Source organism: Myodes glareolus, chromosome 17 (genome assembly GCF_982192425.1).
Source record: "Myodes glareolus chromosome 17, mMyoGla1.1, whole genome shotgun sequence".
In the NCBI taxonomy this organism is placed as follows: Eukaryota; Metazoa; Chordata; class Mammalia; order Rodentia; family Cricetidae; genus Myodes; species Myodes glareolus.
The window spans coordinates 28,413,816-28,439,493 of record NC_142042.1 but is presented as its reverse complement, the minus strand read 5'-3'; the positions used below and the strand labels follow the sequence as shown (position 1 = coordinate 28,439,493).

General features: G+C 44.8%; 1 protein-coding gene across 2 annotated transcripts in view; it reads right to left on the bottom strand.

The window, feature by feature from the left end:
• Positions 1 to 4,700: 4,700 nt before the first annotated feature.
• The window catches only part of Egf (epidermal growth factor), a 75,316-nt gene continuing 54,338 nt past the window's right edge, over positions 4,701 to 25,678 (bottom strand). Inside the window, exons 17-24 of one of the 2 annotated variants that reach the window (XM_085677718.2) lie at positions 25,048 to 25,164; positions 24,044 to 24,169; positions 19,648 to 19,770; positions 17,962 to 18,106; positions 13,029 to 13,196; positions 10,289 to 10,406; positions 7,929 to 8,038; positions 4,701 to 5,733 (exon numbers count right to left, since the gene is read on the bottom strand). In XM_085677718.2, the coding sequence (XP_085533844.2) occupies positions 5,646 to 5,733; positions 7,929 to 8,038; positions 10,289 to 10,406; positions 13,029 to 13,196; positions 17,962 to 18,106; positions 19,648 to 19,770; positions 24,044 to 24,169; positions 25,048 to 25,164 (995 nt within the window). In that variant the 3' untranslated portion in view covers positions 4,701 to 5,645. The remainder of the gene's footprint in view (positions 5,734 to 7,928; positions 8,039 to 10,288; positions 10,407 to 13,028; positions 13,197 to 17,961; positions 18,107 to 19,647; positions 19,771 to 24,043; positions 24,170 to 25,047; positions 25,165 to 25,678) is intronic. The other variant, XM_048456901.3, reaches the window with a different exon arrangement.

Genomic DNA, 25,678 nt, shown 5'->3' with positions numbered 1-25,678 from the left:
AGGAACTTGAACTTCCCACAGGGCAGGAAACCCTGACTGCTCTTAGGACTGGAGAGGGAGGAGGAGAGGGAGTGGGGGGGAGGAGGAGAGGGAGTGGGGGGAATGGGAGGGTATGAGGAGGAGGGAAGTGGAAATTTTTATAAACAAATAAATAAATAAATTTAAAACAAAGAAATAAAATATTTATTATAGTTAAAAAAGACATCCAAGGTTATAAATATACTCCAGTAAATTCTTCTTGTTTTATAATTTTGCCTTGCAAACTTACGTGTACACTCTACCTTAGATGGGTACCTGTACATAGTAGAAGATAAGGATACCTTTTCTTATTTTCTGGTTGAATAATCTGTGTTTTTGGTGGTGTTTAATAATAAAGAGTCCGCTCCTACCCTACTCATTTACATTGCCCATTCACTCATCTTTCACTTGTTTATGTGCCCGACTTTCTACTAATCTATTTCTTCTGAAATAATACCACACTTAGTTACTACTGCTCTGATGTGGGAGGTCCTTCTGTCTATGTGTTGCTTTTATTGGTTCACGAATAAAGAATCTGCCTTGGCCTATGATAGCGTAGAGTAGAGCTAGGTGGGGAAAACTAAACTAAAACTAAACTGGGAGAAAGAACGCAGAGTCGAGGAGAAGCCGTGGAGCTTTCACTGGTGCCGCCACTGGAGACAGATGCAGGCTGCCAGCCGGAATCTTGCCAGTGGGCCACAAGCCTCATGGTAAAATATAAAATAATGAAAACGGGTTAAATCTAGATGTAAGAGCTAGCTAGCAATACGCTTAAGCTATTGGCCGAACAGTGATTTAATGAATACAGTTTCTGTGTAGTTATTTTGGGGCTGAGCAGCCGGGAACAAACAAGTGGTCTCCTACAGCACTGCTCTATAATAAGTTATGATATCTGATATTTCCTACTGAGTTATTTTTCACACACAAAAAAAACTCCCACATTTTTATATCAGGTATACATTTATTTACAATTACCCACATGTTAACCTTTTCAGTTGCTTAGTTTTTGCTATACTCTTATTATTCTGTATGAAACAACCTTCTAGCTAAAAATTTTACTTTAATATTTGATTAGTGAAGGTCTTCTTGTTTCTCATTCCTTGGATTTTTCTAGATAGTCTTTGTTTTCCCTTTATTTTTGAGCAATACTCTGATGGATAAGGAATTCAGTATCTTATATATATACTACTCTACTTTCAATTTTTACCATTATGTGTGCATGAGCGAGAAGGAGCAAGTGAGAGAGCGAGCACATACATGTGCCGCAGCACATATATGAAGGCAGAGGAAGACTCTGGGGAGTCGGTCCTCTCATTTGACTGTGTGGGTGCCAGGAGTCCAGCTCTGGGGTCCATCTTGACACCAGAGGTTGGGAAGAAATCCTGTAAACCAGACTTTACCAGCTGAGCCACCGTAGCTGGTGGTGAAATTTATTGACTTTGTGTTACTATTTGCCAAGTACGTTGGACTTTTCTGTTTTGCAGACAACTATTTCACCTGGAGATAATTTTATTTTGAATTTTTATGCATTTCAAACATCTAATCTGACTGATTTAGGGTATTACTGTGCTGTCAGAATACTATTTAAGGCACTTAACACAATATTTGAATAGAATTGATAGTGAATAAGAAGGGGTGAAAAGGCCAGGATGTCTTCTGTGAAGCCACACCCATGAAATCGTAACACTATGGTTGCCCAGACACGATCTTAGTGATAACATCAGTGGGCTTGTCAACATATATAGGGAAATCTCGCAGGGAAGGCCCCACCTTTAGACAAAGAGCTATAGGCAACTAATGGCTGCCGATAGAGGGAGAATCAGTCTTCCCCAGGGAGGAGCCCCCTCACTGGTTATTCAGCCCCACGTGGTCAGTCCTAAGAACATATACATAAGAGCAACGCTAAGTCCTAAATGGACTCGGCAGGTTTTATTTCTCTATTTAATATGTGTGTATGACAACAATAATTAAAGGAAAAGAGGTCAAATATTTGAGTGGGATGGGAGGCATAGGGTGGTTGGAAGGAAGAGAAGGAATGAAGAAATTATGCAAATATAGTACATACACATGAAATTAAAAAATAAGTGAATGGACATCCTTGCCTTGGTCCTGATCTAAGGGGAATGCCTTCGGTATTTCAATATCATGTTGCCGTAGGTTCTGGTAGCCATCTTCATCACATTAGAGAAATTCACTTTTCCTATTTTACAAAGATGCTTTGTCATGAATGCATGGCGTATGCTACTGAAAACATCTTATGTCTATACTGCGCCATGCTTTCTTTTGCACGGAAATGCAATTTAATAATTTACATATTAGCTTGGAATATTCAACGGTTTCGTTTATTACACAATTAACATTTGGTCATGAAATGCTTTCAAAACTCACCGCCAAATTCATTACTAATCTTTTGCGCAGACCTCTTGCGTCTATATTTATAATTGAGCTTGGCTTTTAGTCACCCTTTTCTGTGCTGTACTAGTCCACTGAAGGCAGAAAGGTTAAAACGAGGTGTGGAGTTTTCCCCCTCCCTATTGCATAGAATAATTTGCATGATATAAGGTTTGTGCCTCTTAAATACCTGGCTGCGTATACTTGTTGTATCAGCCAGGGTTCATACAGGAAGCCAATCACAGGGTCTTATGTAATAGATAATTTATTATAGAAATTAAATCTTACATAACGGCAAAGGGAGTTAGAGAAGTCAGGTCTAGAAGGAGGATTTGAAGATCAGAGTATAGGAATCCACCAGGACATGTGAGGGAACGGGAAACATGAGCAAGTCAGAGCTGTAGAGAAAACCACAGGACCGGGTCCTCCTGAACCCCACCCCCAACCCAGTGCGGGCATGTAGTAGAGATGGTGGGAGGTTTTCGGGAGGCCGATGCATCTGGGGGTGGCGGCAGGCCTGGGTTCACTTGTTCTCAATAGGATTGATAGGAGAGCTACCTAATCACCAAGAGAAGGACTTGAGGGTGATCTCTAGCACGGCAGCGTCACAATGAGGAGGAGCGAGGAGCAGCTGGCACCTGTCCCGCTGTGGACAGAACCGCCCAGGACGACAGCCTCCCCACCTGACCCCAGACCACACTACTGGAGCAGCAAGCGTGGGGCTTTTCCTGCTGCCAGCATAGGGCCTGCGGCCGTAGAAACCCCATCAGCGTCCCAACAGGAAGAGCAGTCCATGTCTGGACGAGTGAGCTTGGAAGTGTGGAGAGGGAATTTCTGGTGTAAAGACAGAGAAAAGAGAAAGAAACACAGCAAGGCACAAAATCTTGCTAATTACATGACAGGAGACTTGTTAATTCTCCTGGCCATCTTGCTTATTGATTTTGGTGTGTGTGTGTGTGTGTGTGTGTGTGTAGGATTCGTCTTTCCTACCACGTGTGCTACTGCCACATTTTCAACAATCACACAGTGAGCACAGATTCATGTGAAAAGGGCGCTATAGAACCGGTCAGTGGGTAGAACTGAAACACTCGGATTCACCAGAGCACAGCATATTCAGCCTTTGTGAGGCGCTGCAGGGGGCAGGAAGTTCCTTTCACGTGGAGTAGGTGACAGCAGAGAATGCCCATCGGGTACCATGTACATCAAGACCATGAGTGTCAGGAAATAAAATGTAATCTTGAAAAGATACAAATCGAATATGGAGGATAAGAATGCTTTTGGAATACGCATTTTCAAACAAATGCAAACACGTCCCCTGGAGACAGGAAGCTAGAAGAAGGGAGGCAGATCCGGGGAGATGGCGATGGACTAACTAAAGAACATACAGCAAGCTTTTGTTTTAACCTGACCAGAGGCTGCTGGGGTGGCCTGCGTAAACACTTACAAAGTCCCAATGTCTAAGGTTTCCTTACCAGTGCAAAGCTCCAAGGAAGTGGGGATTTTCTTTCTTTCTTTCTTTTTTTTGATTTATTTATCTTTTTATTTTATGTGCATTGGTGTGAAGGTGTCAGATCCCCTGGAACTGGATTTTCAGACAATTGTGAGCTGCCATGTGGGTGCTGGGAATTGAACCCAGGTCCTCTGGAAGAACAGTCAGTGCTCTTAACCGCTGAGCCATTTCTCCAGCCCCGAAGTGGGGATTTTCTGATTCAAATATCGTGATATATGTGGGGGGAGGACTGTGGTCTCATACTCCACTGGCTATCTTGAAATTCTGAGGTAGGTGTGTCCAAATACACAAGAGGAATCCAATTAGGTAAGGCTGCCCACATGTTAACTTGGGGAGGATAGAGAGAAACTTGTGGAGAGGTTATATCTGTTATTATTCTGAGGTCAGTTCACTTACCAGAACTAAGAGATAGGGCTTGTGAAAGTCCAGGCTACCCATGGCCAACAGAAGCAAAACTGAATTCAGAACAAACCTAAATTGGCCAGATAAAATTGCCTCGCTGAACAATTAACTAAGATCCTCAAACCTCAAGTCATCCCATCCTCAAATTACACATATTTCTCCATCACGGTTAACCCAAGCCTCAACCGTCCACGCCACAGTACGGACCCTTGCATCCTCTGTATTAGCAACGCCTTGGCTAGAGGAAGATGCACCATTCGAATCTGCATGCACCGTCTCTTTCTGGTTCAGGGTTAGTTTAATTTTCTTTACGACAAGTCTAGCGAAACACTGGTTCAGCTCAAACGACAGCAACACCATCAAACAGATACGAAGATGCTGATGTCTTCAGGGTGATTTTTTATTTAGCTGGAGGACATTGATGGAAATAGATCAAGCAATCTGTTTACAAACTCACATCTTCAAACAAGTCAAAAATTCTACGCAAACACCAGAATTTATCATTTTCCCTGGGAAAGATTGCCAAAAGGAAAAGACATTAATGATTAAGAAACACTGATGCCTCTTAGGAAATGTTTTTGAAATGAAGTATTTTCATTCACAGGTTTTAAAGTATAAAAAAATAAACGATCTAGTTCTGAATAAATCATATTCTAGGTTACAATTATTTTCCCTAATTTATCACAATCCAGAAGGCAAAATGATGAGGATGGGCCACTCCAGTAGTGAATTAAATGCATATAGGGTATCTCATCAATAGTTACGATGTTCCAACCATTTCATGAGATTGAGCTAAGGCTTTTGTGTAGATCATATAAATTATTTTGCAGTTGACAAAATATGTAATCACCTGCTCTAACCATTTCTTCTGAGGCAATACGGAAAGGAACAAAAAAAAATCTATTGAAGAAGACACAACTTACAACATGTGAATGTCTTGACTTTGGTTTCTAATGATTTTCTTGACTCTCCTTTTGAAAGTCTTCAATTGGGACTCCTTAGAGGAAGCAGCAAAAATCACAGTTATGCAGCTATGCATCTATGGTCAGGACACTGAGTGGTGACCAGCCACGGAGACTGGAGGACCATATCTACACACCGAACTCTACTTTTTAAAGGAAAACATCCTGTCCGCCAGCCTGGTTTGTTCTTTCATCTTCTGCCACTTCCAGTTTCCACTGAACTCACTCTGTTTGGTGTGGTAGATCTGGGGCCCTTTGTGGACATGATCTGTTAGCTCTGAAGCTTCTCGACCCCCACGGCTAGAGGCCATTCCTTGTAGGAGGGTAAATGGGAGTTTCCCTCCATTGCCTGGAGACCTTGATCACTTGGCGGTGGGATCCAGCAGCTTTGCCCTGTGCCCATTCCATATATGTGGGGCTTCTGTCTCCATGAAGTCAGACGCACTGACCCTATTCAAAGGAGATGGAAGGGGAAGAGGAGAAGAAAGAGGAGGGATAAATGCAGAGGAGATGGAGAACATGGAGGGAGAAGAGGACAGGAGGAGAGATGAGGGAGAGAAGGAGATTTCATTGTTTGTGTTATCTAGCAAAAGAGATCCTTATAGTAGTCTTAGGATCATAGACTTAGAACATGAGAAACGAAAGAACACATCCTCAACGTATTTGGGACTCACTTTTTACAATTCGCATAGTCTTGGCTGGCTGAGACGACGGAGAGAGCTGACAGTGTCCTCTGCCGTCTCTGATTTCCTCCTATCTCCGCATCTAGACCATAAATGCCTTAGAGCAAAGTTCAGGTTTGAAACACATCTCCTTCCTCCTATCACGGCCCTCTTTCCCTCAGCTCGGTGCTCCGCATTTAACCCCTGCCCACGGGCACTGGCTGAGGTCAATGAAGATGGCTCTGTGGTCAACCACTAGGACTCAGCTTTCTAGGAACAGAGCACACACTGGTTCAGAGCCAAAACGAACCTCCAACTCCTTCCCCGCTCCCCCTCCCCACCCAACCCTGCACTTTCACTGCAAATATCTATGAACGGCAGACACAGGATGAGGGATTAGACCACGCACGCGGGAAACAAATGAGAGGCTCAAAAGAAAAATGGATCAATGCATTTGCTGTCGACTGGATACAAATGAGAATGTCCTAACACAGGAGTTTGCAGCCTTCCTAATGCACCGGCCATTTAACAGAGTTTCTCGTGTTGTAGTGACCCCAACCACAAAATTATTTTTATGGCTATTTCGTACCTGTAATTTTCCGCTGTTATGAATCACAATGTAAATATTTGATATGCTGAAAGTCTTAGGTGACCCCTATGGAAAGGTTGTTTGACCCTCCAAAGGGGTCATGACCCACAGGTTGTGAACCACACTTTTAACCCATCTTGGAGTATTGCCCTAGCTATACAAATCCTTCATTTTTTTTTTTCTGGTATAACCACATTTCTGTTAAATCTTTGAGTTTTGGATTAAGCTGCAACATCACACCACATGTTCCTCCTAAGCAGATTATCTCCCAAAGGAGCAATGTGCTTTTAGTTGTTCAAGGAAAAGTAACTACAAGGCAGCTTTTTTTTTTTTTTTGGTCTCCTAATAGTGCTGGCAATAATAACACCTAGGCAACTATTGAAAATACTGAATTTTCAACAGGCAACAGTTACCATAATAAAACATTTATTACAGTTTTTATTCAATTCCTATATGTGCTTTAATATACTGGTCTTGCTCAAACAAGGCAATAAAATTTTTACTGAATTCAGTGTTCTGGGGTACAAAGCAGAACACGTTCAAAATGAAAATAGAATGAGTTTTCCATAATAAGACCTAATGTTCTTTCTATGGAAAATAGGAAGAGGGAGGTATGGTGATATGTACAACAGGAAATATCAGAAATAGAAGTAGCACTGACATTTAACTGGCTCCTGCCATTAGCAGAGGAACTGTTTTTGTTGGCTCGAAGATTCCCTTTGCCTTCCCAAAGGCTTATGACACAAAAGCATGCTCAGGACTGCCCTCTGGGTTTGAAAAGGACAATGATATCTGAGACCCAAACCCAAGAGACATATCATAATACACGCCCTGGCAAAAGGATCACATCAAAGGATGTGCAACTCTATTCTACCCGAAGCAGATTGAGTTCCAGGAGAGCTTGAGAACTTGGCTTGATTTCACGGTCCTTTAGTGGCCTGGCTGGACTCTCAGACAGCCAAGAGTCTGGCTGAGGGCTAGCCCCTGACAAGACCAGAATATTCTGAAATCCCCAGGACAATGTCTGGATCAGCTTACGTTAGTATGAACACTCCCACCAGCACATGGAACCTGTTTTTCAAGAGTCATTTTCCACCTTCAGGGGAGCTATGCTCACAACAGTTGGTATGGCTGCAGTCCTACACAGCTCACAGGCAGGGGCTGAGCCCTGTGTGTTCACTCAGAATGACCTGGCAGACCGCAGTGTGCCTGGGGTTGGAGTTATATCAGGATCTTGATATAAGAGGGAAATGCAGTTATATGCATTTCTCTAAACAACATAGCATGTCAGAAACACCCAATGCTCACCCAGCTTAAACGATGCTAATGATCTTTGCAAGACTAAATGACACTTCTTGTTGGAAAGCACTCAAGATCAAGGTAAAGATAACTACTCACCAGGCTGTAGGTTGGAAGACAGGCCAGCATCCACTGTGGGCCCATTCGGGTCAGCTACAGGCAGACTCCCATTCTTGGGGTCTTGGTGCTCCTTTAGGACCACGAACTGCAGAAAAGACAGGGAAAAGGGGGATACCGCTGTAATTCACAAGTCACCGTGATAAGCATTAAACTGTGGCTTATCACACGCACTCAGTGGAAGGTGAACGTGGGAAGAAAGGCCTCATCAACTTATCTTGGCTAAGGAGAGAGTTTGTTTTTAAATTTTTCCTTTAATATCTTATTGCATGTACAGGTGTTTTGACTACACTTATTTCTGTGCATTGGATGCATGCCCGATGCTCATGGCACTAGAAGAGGCCCTGGATTCCCTGGAACTGGAGTTACAGATGGCTATGTGTCGCCATGAGTGCTGGGAATCAGATCACAGACCTCTGGGAGAGAAGCCAGCGATCCTAACTGCTGAGCTCTCTCTCTCGCCCTGAGAGATTCCAGTATTAACTGGAAACCTTGCACTCATTTCTTTTAGGGTGCACAACTATCTTTACTGAAGAATCTGCTCTGATTCTGGAATCTTGGGTTAAGAGTCTTGGATCCCTGGGAGCCACTGTTTTGCTGCAACTGGTACAAGCATCAACAGGTTTCCTAAGGACTGCCCATTGGCCAGACAATGCCATGTATCTGTATGTGTACACTATAGTGATATATAATTCATGTAAGCACACTACCAAGTCCCCAGTGATGTGGGTCACCAGTAAGTACCAATAACCGACAGCACAATTACTATTTTGCTGGGACCTATCAGCTGCTTCCTCACGGTTGAGCAGCGTAGGAGCCAGAGTGCTAAAAGGGAGGCCGGATAACCGCAACGGCATTTCTCTTTGCTCCTCAACAATCATTTTGTCATTGTTTGCACTGTCCAACTGACTGAGCACTTGCAATGCAGGCTGAGCAGAGCCGACTGACCTGCAATCAGGCCAGACAGGTTAGGTATTAAAAGAAGTCAAACAGAAAAAGGAGGAATAAAAGTAAGTCCTGCCCTGGGATACAGGATGCAGGCTGGTGAAGTTCTTCCTTGTCAATAAGTAACTAGGTAGGAGGACTGCTCCAATGTTTGGGCTGACTGTGTGGTTCAGAAAGGAGCCCTCCACAGGTAGAACCTAGAATTCATAGTTAAAGGCAGAGGGCAAAACTTCTGTACCTGTCTTTCTCATCAAGAGAAGTGTGGGGAGGCCTAATGAACAGCACCAATGAGGTAAAGGGACAGACATGCTGGTGATGAAGCTGACTTGTAGGAGCCCTGCTCTGGCTTCTCTCTCTGCTTCTCACTACACCCGTCACCCTTTGTTGCCTCCTCATTAACGGTCTCTGCAGTGACATATTGCAGCGTCAATACAAAGGCCCTGCTGTGCAAGGGCACGGGCTCATTATTTCTGGCTCCAGTCAAGATGTGCACTGCAGATTTTCAACCGTGTGCCTCTGTGCCAGAAGGGCACAGATTCTAGGACGCTGGCTGCCATGGAAGGCAGCTGATGGGAACAGATTTGTTTCCGCTGCTTCTCCTCCCGGTTCGGGGGCTCTCCCTAGCGCCCTCTGACGTGTGCAGCAGCAGTTGGTGGGGATGGTAGTTGGGAGGACACAGCTCAGCAGCCTGGGCTTCCGAATGGAGCTCGGAGTCAACAAGCTGCTCACCACCACAGCGTGGAGTTCTGATCTTTTGTTTTAATATATGTATATAAATATTTAAAAGAGACACATGCAGAAACCACTTCTCCTTCTTTACTAGGACTTAAATGAGATTAATTACACTTGCAGTCTATATCTCGATAGCCTGTCAAGTGCAGAGCAGGTAGTTTAGCAGTCCACGAAGTCATGAGCCTCAGAGCCCTGAACTCTGCTTAGGGAAAGGTCCCGAGTCCCATGCTCATGGCATTTATGAAGATGGATCTTAGCATCTTCAGAAAGCTATATTGATTAAGAACAGGGGTACAGAGATTAAAGTATTTGCTGAAGATTGGCTGGATGCTAAGGCTAAAAGACACATTTTGAGACCAGCAGGCAGCTAGAACAGGTTTCAGTTTCTCTGAAAGGCATGAAGAAAGAGAAAAATGGAAAATGAATAGTGTTTTTTTTGTGTTTGTTTGTTTGTTTTTCAAGACTGTGCTTCTCTGTGAAACAGTCCCGGCTCTCCTGGAACTCACTCTACAGACCAGGTTGGCCTTGAACTCTAACTTACAGAGATCCACCTACCTCTGCCTCTTGAGGGCTAGGACCAAAGGAATGCGCCACCATCACCCGGGAGAACAGTGATTCTCATCAAGCTAATTCTTAGCTTCATGTAGTTTGATAACATTACCCAAGGTTGGGGGCAAGAAGACATCCCAGCCCTGCTGTGGTCAGGTTCATCACTACCCGTGCTTCTGCTCGACTCTTCATAGGGGTTCTTTGGGGTTTCCGAGAGAGGCTTCTGAGTCCTGGGAGGAAGCCAACCAACTGAGACAATCTCAAAAGAAAAACAAAAACCCATCCCACTCGCCGGAGCAGCTACTTTGTCAGATTAGATCTACAGATGTAGTCGAGTCTGGAGCTGAGAACCCGAGGCCAGCAAGCAGCTCCAGGGGGCAGCACCGCTAAGCAAACGGCCACAGAGATGTTCACAGGGACAATTCTGGTACATTGTAATCTTCAAGAAAGAGTTGGAACAAGCTTAGTTAAGAAATTGTTCTTATTGTGTGTGTGTGTGTGGGGGGGGTATACAGGTTTGTGTGTGGAAGTGTGCCCTCGTGTGGAGGTCAGAAGTAGACACTGGACATCTTCCTCACTTGCTGTACATCTTATTTAAAATGGGGGTCTCCAGGGAACCTGAAGTTTGCCTGGCTGGTCATAAAGCCCCAGGGTCCGTGCTTCTCTTTCTCGGGTGCTTAGATTGCAGGTGCACAGTGGCACCCTGCTTTGTTTTCTCTTATGTTTTAAAGCATTGCTGCTGAGGCTTTAACTCAGGTCTTCAGGCTCGCATGGCAAACGCTTTACTGACCGAGCCATTCCCTAGGGCCTGCATTGTGTTTGTTATTAGAAGTATGGAGTCAGGAGCTGAAAGGCCACCGTCACCTAGCTACCATTTTCAAGCACACATGCCGCTGGTCAGGCAGGCTCGTTGAAGCATACTTGAAACCACAACGCTTGGGAAGCCAAGGGAAGATAATCATGAGTTTGAGGCTAGCCTAGGCTACACTGTAAGACTTTGTCTTAAAAAAAATCCAGATTTCTGAAAAATATTGCCACATGTGTTAACACATAAAACAAACAAAAAATAATTATGTCATAAATAAACTTAATTTTTTGTTTGATTTTGATTTTTTTTTTTTGAGACAGGGTCTTACTATGTAGCCCTGGCTGTCCTGAAACTCACTATGCAGACTAGGCTGGCCTTGAACTCACAGACATTAGCCTGCCTCTGCATCCTGAGTGCTGGGATTATAGATGTGTGCCACTACATCTGGAAGTTTTTCTTTTCTTTTCTTTTTTTAAAACTCCATTGACCAAACATCTATCTATTGGCCAAGCATCTATCTTTTGATAGACATTCTTCCCAGCCATTGATGACACACTATTGTTTCTACAAATACACAGAATACAAATAATAGGCTGAAAAAGTGCAGTTAGAAAAAAAAGTACAGTTATTTAAAAAAAAAGTGCAGTTATACTCATGGGTCACCAAATTAAAAGTTCAAGTTTGTCCCCGAGAATCTTATCTCTCAGGAGATGATGGAAAAGGTTTTCAAGTCTATGCCTCTTATTGGAAAGATTGCTGTTCATACAAAACCCTAATAACTTCAGGTAGCAAAAACCATACCAAAAACGCCAGGTCTACAGTAAACTCTTAACTCAGCCTAACTCAAGCTCACAAGAACTCTTGAAATAAGTTCTATTTCCCCATACCTTATAGCGAGGAAAGCTAATGCACGCCAATGAGGAAGCCTGCTTAAGGGGCTGCAGGCACTCACTTGGACTTGAAATGTGCATTTCGGGCAGATTCGACGCTATTTACTGTTACAGTGTGCACAGCAGGGGCTTTGGTGGAAGCGCCTTGGTTGAACATACCGAATTTTCCAGAATACGAAACAGTTGCAACTGGCGTGCTTATTCAGCATTGGTAAATGCGGTTGGATATTTATCTCCTGGTAGAAGAAGGTGCTCTACATCTCTTCAGAGAGCTGACATCGGGCAGGTAAGGAACCATAGCCATAGACGATGCCCTCACACGGACGATTTTATAAAGCCCCTGCAGCCAAGCACAAACTACAACACTTCCTAAGCTGTCTCAGTTGATGGCAGTGCCACAGTATCCTTTTAAAGGAAATGGACACAAGCAGGGAGACGCCTGCTCCTTGACTCTAAGGTGGTGTTTTTAGATGAACTGCGTGTTACTGTTTCAGTTTAAAAGTATTAATTTTAAATTATTGAAAGCAAACCCCAATGGCCAGATTCCTTCCCAAGTTAGGGAAGATAATGGCTTTTCTCTAACACCAAGCAGGCAGTCATGAGAAATCACAGTTATGCTGGTCGATGTCGGCACGTGATACTAAAAGAAAATGACTGGACTGCAGCGGTGCATTGTGGGAAATAAGATCTGAGGATGTAGCTCAATCTAACTAGTGTGAGGTTCTGAGTTCGAGCCTCACTGTCACCAAAATGAAGGCCCACAAATCTTATGCAAAAACTTGAGAGGAAAAGGAGGAACACTGATGTGTGTTTTTTTTTAAAAAATATTTATTTATTTATTTATTATGTATACAATATTCTGTCTGTGTGTCTGCCTGCAGGCCAGAAGAGGGCAGCAGATCTCATTTCAGATGGTTGTGAGCCACCATGTGGTTGCTGGGAATTGAACTCAGAACCTTTGGAAGAGCAGGCAATACTCATAACCGCTGAGCCCACACTAATGTTTTAATATAGTGATGTCAGGCTTAAAAAAAAAAAGGTTGTTCCTGCCTTTAAACGCGGTATTTTGCTCAAGTTCAATCCAAGGAAGTGGGCATTCCCTGGGAAGGGTTCAGAAAAGGGGGCATCAAGTCCCAAGGAAAAGAAAGGATTACCTGTAGTAGTAAAACCCCCAGATCCCCAGGAAGAGCAGCAGGACTAGAGCGACCACACAGACAGTCACCACAGTGATGTCGCGCTCCTGCCCTTGGCCGGCGTGGCGCAGCTCCCACCATCGCAAGTCACGGTGCTGACATCGCTCCCCAACATAGCCAACGACACAGCTGTGGATGGCGCAGAAACACAAGTCAGCCAGAGACCCTGGCACCTGATACTTACAAACTCGATATGCGGCGTCTCTCTTCCTTCACCTTTCTGGATTCAGTTTTGGGAGCCTGTGGTGCGAGCTAAAAGCGCTGTGATTCACACGTCTTCTCTGCCTGTCTTCAGCTAATGGCTGTGTACTGCCTCCATAAGGCATTACAGAACGCTGACGGAAGGTTAACTCTCAGGAGACACCCTTTCTAAACCAGCACAGAGTGATTCTGCCCTAAGAGCCAGGGGAGACCGGCAAACAAAAGTCTGACCGGGCTGCAATGGTTGTAGGTCAAAAGAAAGAAGTGGAAGGCAGAGAACCTTGTTGAACACCAGGCTGTAATAGAAGAGCACACGCAGGCTCTGGGCAGGAAGCAGTGCTTAGGCGATGGAGAAACTGCTGTTTTTTGTAAAGCTCACCACTAGCCCAAGAGAAAATGTCAGAAAAACAAAAAACAAGAAACCAGCGACACAAGAGGGCAAGGGGCCATTTTTGCCTAGAAACACCTTACTGCGCAACGGATTATTGTAATTATAAGGTAAGTGAAGCAAGACTGCCATCTACTGGAGATGCTTGTTTCTGGAACCCAGCGCTCAGAGAAGCAGTTGCATTTTCTTCACATCAGAATTAACTTAAAACAACAACAACAACAACAAACAAAAAACCGAAAAAACCAAACCTATTAAAATGTCTCCCCGTAGCCCTGGATCTACCATCAACTTCTCGATGGCCCCGCTTTTTTCTAAACGGCTGAAGGAAAGAACACCCAGAAATGATTCCAGCAGCTCTGCTGGGAAGACACGCGTGGAAAGGCACTGTTGAAATCTCCAGAAGGGAGTCTGTCCCCTAGTTCTACCACCAAAGAAAGTGGGGAGTCACTTTCTGAGGGGAAAGAAAAGGAACAACAATGACTAATCACCTATGACTGAATACCAGGCTACACACTGTTCTCAATCACTATTTTCTTAACTCAGTAATTTTCTTTTTGTAGATGGCTCCTGTCTTACAGGTAAGGAAACAGGCTCAGCACTAAATAATCTGCATGAGGCCACGCAGCTAATGATTGTCAGCTCCGACTCACATGGTTCTCAGATGTCAAAACCGAGCTCCCCAGCACACTTAACACTGTTGCTCTCAACAGGGCTTTCTGTTCTGTTCACCTCTGAAAGACAACGTTCTAGAACTGGCTATGCAAAAGATGGCAGGAGCTGAGGCGGAGGCTGAAAGGTTAGTCAGGCTTTCTGGGGTCTATTTTAATTCTAGCTAACTTTGGCTGCGGCTACTTATTGGCAATCCCCAGCAGCCATCTCTTTTCAAACTGCTTGATACTAATGGGCTCCATTTGTAAATCAAGGTGATCTGGGGTCTTGAGGAGTGTGTCAAATGGCCAGTGTCCTGCAGAGCCAAGCAGGCTGTGAGAGTGGAGCCACTCAAAGCCTAGTACAACCAGCAACTGACAAGGGGGTGGGGCACAGCCATGAGTCTTTTTGGATTATTTAAATTATTAATTAGTTTGGCTAAACAAGAAAGAAAGAAAGAAAGAAAGAAAGAAAGAAAGAAAGAAAGAGAGAGAGAGAGAGAGAGAGAGAGAAGAAGGGAGAGGGAGAGAGGGAGGGAGGGAGAGAGAGAGAGAGATAAAATTCCTGGGCCAAATAAGTTTGAGTTTTCATGGTCAAACAATATGAAGTAAGGGTAAAGCAGCCTTAAAGGTTGTAGTCGTCTTGAATCCATGAGGAATGGCAGTGCATTCTCCAACCCCACCTGTCCTCGGGAAGCTTCACAGCCCTGCTATGGGACCCGGCTTTGAAAACAATGCGTTAGAATGGTGTCTGGCCAAAGTCAAATCAGAAAGAACAAGGCCTCCTACAAGCTCAAGAGGTTGGAAAGTCCCGAGCAACCAGACCAGCAAAGTTATAGGGGCCAGTGCACTGGATGCATCAGGCCTCACTCCCCCGTAGACCACGGGGCCTTGGGCTCCGCACCTTGCTCCCAGCAAAGAACGAAGAGCCCTTAGGAGCTGCTCTGTGCAAAGAGACGGTGATGAGCTCCTGATCAAGCCACAGTGACAGGTACTCCCTGAGGTCTGTTACTGCGGAATTAATACGATGTAAGGGAGCTTGACAAGGCAAACGGAGGCAAGTACTGAGAACCTGCTGAACCACATTTTTATTAAATCAATTCAAAATAAAGCTATGGTCCAGCGACCGTGAATGCGAGTGCTTTTAAATATTACTTTAGGTTAATGGTCCTTAACTGTGTCATCTTTGTTTGTTTATTTAAAACAGGGTCTCCAGTGACCCAGGCTGGCCTTCAATTAACTATGTAGCCAAGAAGGGCCTAGAACTCCTGATTCTCCTCCTCCTCCTCCTTCCCAAGGGGGGGGTTACAGGGGTGCTCCTGCGCCTTAGCCCAGCCCTGGCTTAATGGCCGTTTTGTAGTAACTTGTGTTTTAAAGATAACCAGAGAGAGAAGATCTTTTCATAGGGACAGATTAAAATAAAAACTGCATTATTACAATGCACTATGGTCCTCTGGCATCTTTCATATTGCATGAGTAGTTTAGGGACCTAAAGTTAACTACCACGGAGTAAATAAACAATTGACAATCAACTAGACATTCAAATTTTATAATTTTGTATTTGATAGGATAGGATAAAGTGTGAAGATAAAAACAATTTGTTTGCTAACATTAAAGAGTATTAATTAGATTTTATAAGTTATAATTAAGAGAATCTTGAGTGCAGTGCGATGGTGGCACACGCTTTTAATCCCAGCACTTAGGAGGCAGAGGTAAGAGGATCTTTGTGAGTTCAAGGCCAGCCTGGGCTACAGAGTTCCAGAATAGGCTCCAAAGCTACTGAGAAACTCTGTCTTGAAAAAAAAAAATATCTTGAGTTAGAAAATCACAGTATACAAACACGATCCTGGAGGCAGAACTCTACTGGAATTGAGCCATTTTCCATTTTCCAAACATTCCACAGTTCCCGTCAAGCTGACATGATTCCTAATGTAAGGCCACACACACACACACACACACACACACACACACACACACACACACACACTTGTATATAAATACACTCAGTCAAAGCATATAGAGTCTTCTTTTTCCCAATAATTTAGACTCTTTTCATTATTATTAACAAAAATTACAGAATTGTTTAAACCCATAATATCCATTCAGGAGGATCACAGGTCCCGCCATGAGAGACTGTGCATTTTATATATATATATCCATTCCCTCACACTGCTTTAAACATGAGAAATTCACTAAAAGTTAGATGCAGTCCTGAATTAGGTACTGCATATTTGGGTTTCTGTATGTGTGGATATGTGTATGTAGGTGGGTGTGCAGGTGCACAGGGAGACCAAAAATAGGCGCCAGTGTCTTCCCCCTTTGCTCTCCACGTCTTAAAATTTATTATTTATTTTTTGTGTGTGTGTATGTGTGATGAGTGTATGTGTGAGTGTGTATGTGTGATGGTTGTATGTATGTATGGGTACACGGGTGTATGTTTGTGTGTATGTATGTATATATGTATGTGTATATGGGTGCGTGGCTGTATGTGTATGTATATGTGTGTATGTGTCTATGTGTGCATGTCTGTTTGTATCTGTGTATATGTGTGTGCCTGTATATGTATGTGTGTATGTGTTTGTGTCTCTATCTCTGTGTGTATATGTGTCGTGTATGTGCTTGTGTCTCTATCTCTGTGTGTGTATGTGTCTATGTGTCTATGTGTGTGTATGTGTCTGTGTGTGTATGTGTCTGTGTGTGTATGTGTCTGTGTGTGTCTGTGTGTGTATGTGTCTATATGCGTGCATGTGTCTCTGTGTGTATGTGTCTGTGTGTATGTGTCTGTGTGTGTGTGTGTGTCTGTGTGTATGCGTCTGTGTGTGTATGTGTCTGTGTATGCATTTGTGTCTATGTGTGTATGGTTGCAGAGATGCCACACAGAGCATGTGTGCAAGTCAGAGGACAGCTTACATGAGCATGGTTCTCTCCTTCCACTGTGTGGTCCTCGGGGACTGAACTCAGGTCTGAGTTTGGTGGGGAGAGTATTTACCCAATGAGCCTGTCCAGACCTTCCATGGAGACATGGCCTCTCAATGAACCTGGAATTCACTGATCCAGCAAGCACCAGGGACCCTGCTGTCTGCCCCCACCCCCAGCCTTTTTACATGGTGCAGAGATCTGAACTCAGGCTCCCTTCCTTTGTCCACTCGCCGTTCTCCCCAGCCCCCACCATGTGATGCTTATTACACAGGAAAGGCCCTCGTGTGAGCTCCATGGGAGGGTCTCAGAGTTTTAGGTCTTTGGAATCTCTTCAGGTCAAATCTCGGTCTGCCATATTGCTCAGGGGAGCTAAAATGGACAGACAGCAGCTGATTCATCCCTCGCAGCTGCTACCAAGACAACAATGAGAACTGGACTATGTGACAGAAAAGGAAACGTTTTAACACTTTAGACAACAGAGGCAGTAAGTAAAGTATGAGCAGTGCTGCGACATTTTTATAAATCTAGAATCCGGCTGAAACTAAATTGCTTTTAGTAAATCTCCTCCAAATCTACCTTCTTCTCATTGAATGAGGACTGGATCTCCACACTATGCCATCCAGTTACTTAAGTAAAAGAAAGTCACCACCCCCGACAGAAAGGTCTCCACTGTACACATTTTACAGACCCCCGAACGTCACAGATTCTCTCGTGCCACTAAAGACTCTTGACTTACTTGCACGCGTAGCTGTCCACCGCTTCAACATACATGCACACACCACCATGCAGGCAGAACCCGTCATGTGATGGCGGGCATTCTGGGTTGCTATTTCTGACCACATGGCGGTCATCTTCCCCAAGGATAGGGGGTGAGGTAGAGCCTGGAACAGTCAAAAACATGACTTTGATTTTGAGTTTCTGTGAACAGCTTACAGTGAACGTATGAGGAATCATACGCCCCACCTCTCCTTACCAAGCCTTGTGTCAGCAATTGAGAACCTAAGCCCCTCTTTCTCTGGTATACAATTTTGAATTTTGAATACAAAGTATACTAGAGACAAAGAAAGGAGGGGCTTATCCTCTGTCTGAAATGATCTGGGGCCCCTGTCAGACACGAGACTGTAGCAACTGATGGGAAGGAAATGCTATAGTAACAGAGGAAAGACTAAGTGGCAAAGCCCCCTGGTTTTGAATCACTTCCTACTTCTTCAAGGGAAGGAATCAGGTATGCAACAAAGAAGCTTTTCAGCATTTTTTCTTTCCTTCTCTTTTTTTTTCTTTGAGTGGGGCAGGGTCTCTCAGTAACTCAGGCTGTCCACAAACTCGTGGCAATCCCCCTGACTCAGCCTCCCAACTACTGGGTCTGCAGGCACCAGTCAGTATCTACCTTCAATACCTTTTCAATGGAGGAAATTATTTGAGAAAAAACCAATTCACTATAAAAGCCAGAACCTAGGCAAGTAAGAGCTTCTCTGCAGAGCTGAGAGGACAAGAGCCCTATCCTGGCTGCCAGAGCCCTGGGGAACCAGCTCCTCTGTGGGATGCAGATGGATGGTTTATGAAGTGGAAGTCAGTAGTGGTGACCGTTTTAAAGAAACCAAAGCTGGCTGGGTTGTTAATTCACGTCAAGATATTCTGGCTTTAAAAAGCAATTCTTGAAAGTAATCCTTGAAAAATTCTTGGTGCATGGTTTTAATCCTACACTGGGGAGGCAGAGGCATGTGGAGCTCTTTGAGTTCGAGACCAGCCTGGTTTACAAAGCGAGTTCTGGGACAGCCTGGCTGTTATACAGAAAAGTCCTGTCTCGAGAAACAAAGAACAAAGAAACAAACAAAAATCATTGAAAGTGACTCTTCTGTTACTGCCCCACCACTGAAAAGTTGCCCTATGCTGGGCAACACACGGTGCCATGGTACCAATGGTGCCACGGCTCTTAGTCCATACTGAAGCATGCTGTGTGTATAAAACACATACCAGACTTTTAAGACTCAGTAACAAAATTCAAGTAGATGTAAAATTTTATATAGGTTAACATTTGTATGTACTGAAATGAACAAAATATACTATTACAAGCCCAGATATAGTCTTGACTTGCCTAGCCCTGCAAAGTTTCTCCCACAGTCTCTGAAAACAACCAACCAATGGGAGAGTAGCCACAGAGTTAAGGAGAACTATCTTTACTGAACTGTGAATAATAATAATAATAATAATAATAATAATGGTAATGATAATAATTTATTACAGATGCTCTGAACTTAACAAAGCCCAGAACATCCATCTCAAGTTCTGAGGCCCAGCACCAACCTTGTGATGGAATTCAGCTCTCTAGCCCTGATTAAACAATGATCTCTAGAATCCCCAAGGCAATCAGGATTTCCTGGACCAAGTTCCTCCGGTTGACCTGGACCACCCATTCACCTACCAGGGCAAGCCAGACCAGGTGCAGATGGGTGGCCCATGCAAGTGCAGTTGTAGCCTCCCTCCGTGTTGGTGCACTGGGCATTCTCACCGCAGCTGTGCGCCCCCTGCTGGCATTCATCAACATCTGCCAGAGGAATAAGGGAGAAGAGGAAAGGAATTCAGAGAAGGGAGCAGGGCTGTGGAACCACAGAGTCTAGGAGGGGTTTCTTCACTGTGTGGTGCCTCATATTCCAGGGCCCTATGCATTTTAGGGCATGAGTGCTGGAAATAAAGATCACTGTGCTCATGGCTGCACACCTATTGAGGGATTCGAGGCTCCTGATACGATTTCCGTTCCTCTTAGAAGGAATGGCTTGTCTAGGCCAGAGATCAGTAGAGCATCTCCAGCAAACAGCATGTCATGTTCTAAAACTCAGACTTCATTTTTACAACTAGATGCTCATCTGTCGGCATAAATGGCATATCAAACACAACGCTTTCCTAAGCACAAGTGTGACTCAGCTCCCCTTTAGACCTGTGGCCCGCCTTCTCAGCTAGGCCTCCCTATGTCTGCACTAAATTATTATAAGAAGAGCTTTTTAGGATTCAGGCACTACGCTGGCCCTTGTCACCTGGCAGGACGCACTCAGGCAGTACCCTGGCCAGCCCAGGGTCCTATGCTGCTACGTCACTACTTAGTATGCAGGTGTGAAAGGTCCCTTTAAGAGACAAGCTCCGCCCACTCCCGATCTCTCTTTCCCACTGCTCTTTTGGAGAGGCAGGCTGGTCTTTGCCTCTTCGTCCTCTTCTTCCTTCACTCTGTATCTCTCTCTCTTCTCCCACTCCCTTTATCTCAATAAAACTCCCAAGTAAGCTCTGCCTGCACAGTGTATTTGTCCCTCGCCCTCTGCATGGCTGGTCCCTCTCCTGCTGTTTTACAACAGAGCTGCCTCAGTGTCTTCCAGCATCCCGTATCTCCCCCAGGCCACTCGCAAACACAAGTGCCTCACCGACTCCTTAGATCACACAGCGATGAGCTCACAACTGTGCCACTTTAGGGCCATGCCAGAGGCTTTTCTGTCACCTACGGCTGTGCTGCCCAGCACAGCAAGACCCTTCCTGTGGGAGTACTGGCTCTCTAAATACATCTAGTCCTCTAGTTCATACTATGCTGTTAGTTTAAAATACACACCAGCCGGGCACTGATGGCGCAGCCCCTTAATCGCAGCACTCGGGAGGCAGAGGCAGGCGGATCTCTGTGAGTTCGAGGCCAGTCTGGTCTACAAGAGCTAGTTCCAGGGCAGCTAGGGCTGTTACACAGAGAAACCCTGTCTCAAAAAACAAAACAAAAGAATCCATACCAGAGTTTTAAGTCTTCGTTTGCAAGATAAAGTACAAGCATCTAAAATACTGATTGCATAGTAAAATATTAATATATTAGATATGGTAGAGCACATAAAATGCACTATTAAAATTAATATCACGTACTTCCCTTTAATTTTCCTAAGATAGCAGTTAGAAAGCTTAAGAAAGGGCTGTGCAGGGAAGTAAAAGCTACGCCAGCTGCCTCTCAGACTTCTGCTAATAGTAGAACCGGAAACACCTCTCCATAGTCATACCCTGACAACCTAGCTCCCAATGGACTGCATCCAATACAGGGTTTGTAAGGAGCTACCTAAAACTCAACAAGAACAGAAGGAGGTTGTCCTGTTGGACTGGGGTTTTTCACAGAAGGAGGAGCACCGGATTTCTGCACAGCACAGAGGAGAAGCCAGTGAGGCCACAGTGAGGTGGCTTCTGTAAGTCAGAAATGGCTCATTCCCCAGAGCTACGCCAGTCAGCACCTGCATGTATGGGCTGCTGCCTCTACAGCCACAGGGAAGCAAGTGTCCATGACCCGAAATACCCCCCCACCTGTCTGGGTATCGTGCTGTTCCACTGTTCACACTCACACACCCAACCCATACTGAGCACTAGTTCCCACTTCCCAGATACATGATTCGTTCACACCTGGATACTTCCCACCCCTTCACACTTCAGCATAATTCATATTCATCCTTCCTCCACAGTCCCCCCAAGAGGACACTTCCTCCAGGAAATCACACCAGAGACCTCAAGCATATATCCCTCCCAGTTCTCAGCTTCATTGTGTTTCTGCTTCTCCTCCGCGGTGCATCTGTCTTTGTCTCTTACCAAAGCTGAGTTTCTTTTAGATCGTGGTCTGTTGGCAAGTAAAAACTGGTTTCCCAGTCTTGGTGTTCCTCACAGTTCTATCGCCTTTGCACCTAATGGAGACTACGGACTTGGAATTACTATCCTGAATAGATCAGAGGAACCTCTGCTCTGTGTTTCCTGTGGTTTGGAATTCCCTCTTTCTCTGAAAGTTCTGAGATGGAACCCCTGGCCTCACATAAGCCATACAAGTACTGTACCTCTGAGTCATGCCTCCAGCCCGCAAACTGATGTAAACAAACAAACAAAACCAGAATTCCGGTTGTAATCTCAAGTTAGAAATCCTCTCTCAATTTGAGAGAGCTCATTCTTCCCCAAAGCAAAATCATGCACTGTTGAAACTATTTTTAAAAAATTTATTTATTTGTGTGTGTGCACGCGGAGGTCTAAAGATAGCTTGCAGTTGGTTCTTTTCCATCTTTATGTAGGTCCCAAGAATTGAACTCAGGCTGCTGGACTTGGCAGCAAGCCCCTACACCCACCAAGCTGTCCATCAACACTTTTCTATAGAATGTATGTTCCAGACCTGGCTTGAAGCCTGTCACCTGCTGTGCTGGCCAACTTTATGTCAACTTGACACAGGCAAGAGTCATGTGAGAGGAGGGAACCCCAGCTGAGAAAATGCCTCCTTAAGACTGGGCTGTAGGCAAGCCTGTGGAGCATTTTCTTAATTGATTGATGTGAGAGGGTGGGCTGGTGGCCCTGGGTTAAGAAAAGAGGCTGAGCGAATCAGGGGGAGCAAGCCAGTAAACAGCACCCCTGCATGGCCTCTGCATCAGCTCCTGCCTCCAGATTCTTGCCCTGTTTGAGTTCCTGCCCTGACTTCTCTCAGTGATGGACTTATCTGGAAGTGAAAACTGAACTCAACTCTTTCCTTCCCAAGTTGCTTTGGTCATGGTGTTTCATCACAACAACAGTAACCCTAATTAAGACACATACTTATCAAACACACACACACACACACACACACACACACACACACACACACGTGCGCACATGCGGACACACACATGCACACAGAGACACATATCGAGGTATAATGGTAGAAAACACAAACATACCCATGGCTCCCATGGTCCTGAGGACCCCCATGGAGCCAGGCAACGCAAGGCCATGACACGCTTTGGCATATTTGATAGGAGGCAGGTTAGTGAGAATGGGAATCTAGAGACTAAAGAGTTTAAGTCTCTGTGAAAATATACCTTCTTTTCTCTTCAAAAGAAATGAAATATGATGTCTGTTTGCCCAAAATATCTGTGAGCCTGCTTAATTAGAGCAGTGACATTTTCCTGACTGCCTGCCAAATGTGTGCTCAAAAGTGGGTTTTCAGATGTCTGGGGACTGCACAGAACTAATCTGATAAAGTCTGGCTTAAGCCAACCAGATCCACAAAATGGACAGTCATGACCTTCACATGTGAGTGAAAACACCGTCATTGGAGTTTCTTATCAGTACATCTGTCCTTCACTGTTTTGTTTCCAGAAGGAGGGACAGAAAAGCCCAGAAGAGGAGCCAGGAAGCCCTGAGAAAGTGGCTAAGCCCCGCACTAGGTGAGGGTGGCCTAGGGCAGGCCTCCACTTGTGCAGGATGCTGACACCTGGGGCAGCAGAAGGCACCCAGAGAGTGAGCTCCCAGCCCACAGCCCCACCCAGGCCCTGGCAGAGGAGGGCGGTTATGAAAGGGCCTTCAATCACTCTGTACTTGCAGTGAGATGTCGGTGCTGGAAGCTCTCGTCTTGTGAACGATCAAGGAACACCCTACGCCCGCCTTGGAGCCACCTGTCCTTTCCTTCATGCTCCCAACACACCCACACCAGCTCTGCATTTCTCCGCCGTCGGGATGCTACACTCAGTCACAGAGAGGTGCTGCCCAGCTGCCCACTGAAGGCTTACAGCGCTGAGCCCTGATAAACCACCATCACTCAAACCCTGGGGAAGGGACTAAGCAGAAAAAGAGTTAGACAAGCTCCTCGGCGGCTTGTGCCTTGTGGCCAAGAGACTGTTGACTGAGACCTAAACTGCATCTGTCTGAACAGGTCACACGACTTCTCTTTTCTTCTCGCTTGACATGTGTCTCTCTCCAATCACATCCCGCCTTCTCTTGGCCCACAGCAACCACAATTTTTGATGACTCTCCTTAGCTTGCCTCTTCCCCCGCCCTGCCCACTGGCACCTGTGCGCTCTCACCGAGACAGTTGAGTCCGTCTCCTTCATAGCCTTCTGAGCACCTGCAGGCGTAGCCGCCCTCCGTGTTGATGCACTCGGAGGAGCTGGTAGGGCACGTCGCGCTACCCAGCGCACACTCGTCTATATCTGTGGACAGATTATGGACACAGAAAATGTTTAGACCAGCAATGGTTTGCAACCTGTGGGTCACGACCCCCATAGGGGTTGCATTTCAGATATCCTGCGTATTGGATATTTACATGAGGATTCATAGCAGTAGCAAAATTAGTGAGGAAGTGGCAATGAAATAATTTTGTGGTTGGGGGTCACCCAACCTTGAATGAGGAACTGCATTCAAGGCTCACAGCATTAGGAAGGTTGAGAAGTTCTGGGGCAGGCAATCCTGGAAATTAGCATCGGGACTATAAGGAAGACTAAGCCTTTGTACAGTTAATCACTCGGCTGCTAACAGGCGCTGTCAATGAATAAATCGCAAACCCGACATTTTAGACTTGAATTTCATTTCCTAATTAATTCTTATGAAGTTCTCACCTGTCCAAATAGCTAAGGCCTTCTGAGTAAATTATGTTCTGCCAGTGTTTCCGATGACAAGGACTGACATTTTCCCAGAATTAACCAACTTACAATTTGAGGCTATCAATATAAAACCGAAATCTATCCATCACAATCTACTTGTTTTGCTGAAACATATACACTAGCTTGTTTTGAAGGAAAATGTTCTATTTTGTGAATTTGTAAGCTTGACTTGAGCTCAGATTCATGCTTCTCTTAATGTCAACTTCATTTTTTGTATAATTTTAGTACAGCATCAGTATAATATGAGGTAGTGGTATATGTAAATATGCTCATTTTCTGTACATACAATACCTTTCTTCTAACATCAAATAATTTATTTAAACTTCCTGATTTCTTAAATCCTTTGGACATTTCTTGGTCAGTGAATGCAAAAAGAATGCTTCTGGTTCATGATTTTTCAAATTTGTGTATTTGGCCTTTGCTCTTACCGGAACACACGTTTCCAGGCCCGGCAAAGCCTTCCAAACACTGACACGCAGCAGCCTCTCCCTCTGAGACACAGCGAGCGTGCCTGTCACATGCCCCAGGGCCACAGTCATCTTGATCTGCAAACGTGAAAACCCCACGCAATTATTCCCAGTCTTCAGAGAAGAAAGTGGACCTCAGCGTGCTGGACAGAACATCCCAGCATGGCCTTCCTGAAGTTCAAGTCTGGGCTAGCCTCTAAACAGAGAGAACTGGCTAGGTCTACCCACCGTGTCTGTTTTACACAGACACGAGGATACATGTCACTGCCTCCACGTGGCACCCAAACTTCACCTGTATTTTTGTGTGCCTGCTCGTTTTGCATTGTTGGTTGTGGTTTGATTGCTGCTCTGGCTTTTTAACAAGGCAGTAGCTGTAGCAAATAGCCAAGACTGGCCCTAACGTGAGATTCTCCTGCCTCCCTCTCCCAGATGCTGAGCTTAACCTCAGTCTTAAAAAAAAATTCAACTGGTGTTCAGAGAGCTCTTTGTGGACTCGTTTATAAGTAGTTTAAAGCATCTGCACATTTAAACTACTAGCAGGGCTGAAAACAGACTCCAATTTGAAGAGGATTTCACTTAAAAATTCCCAACC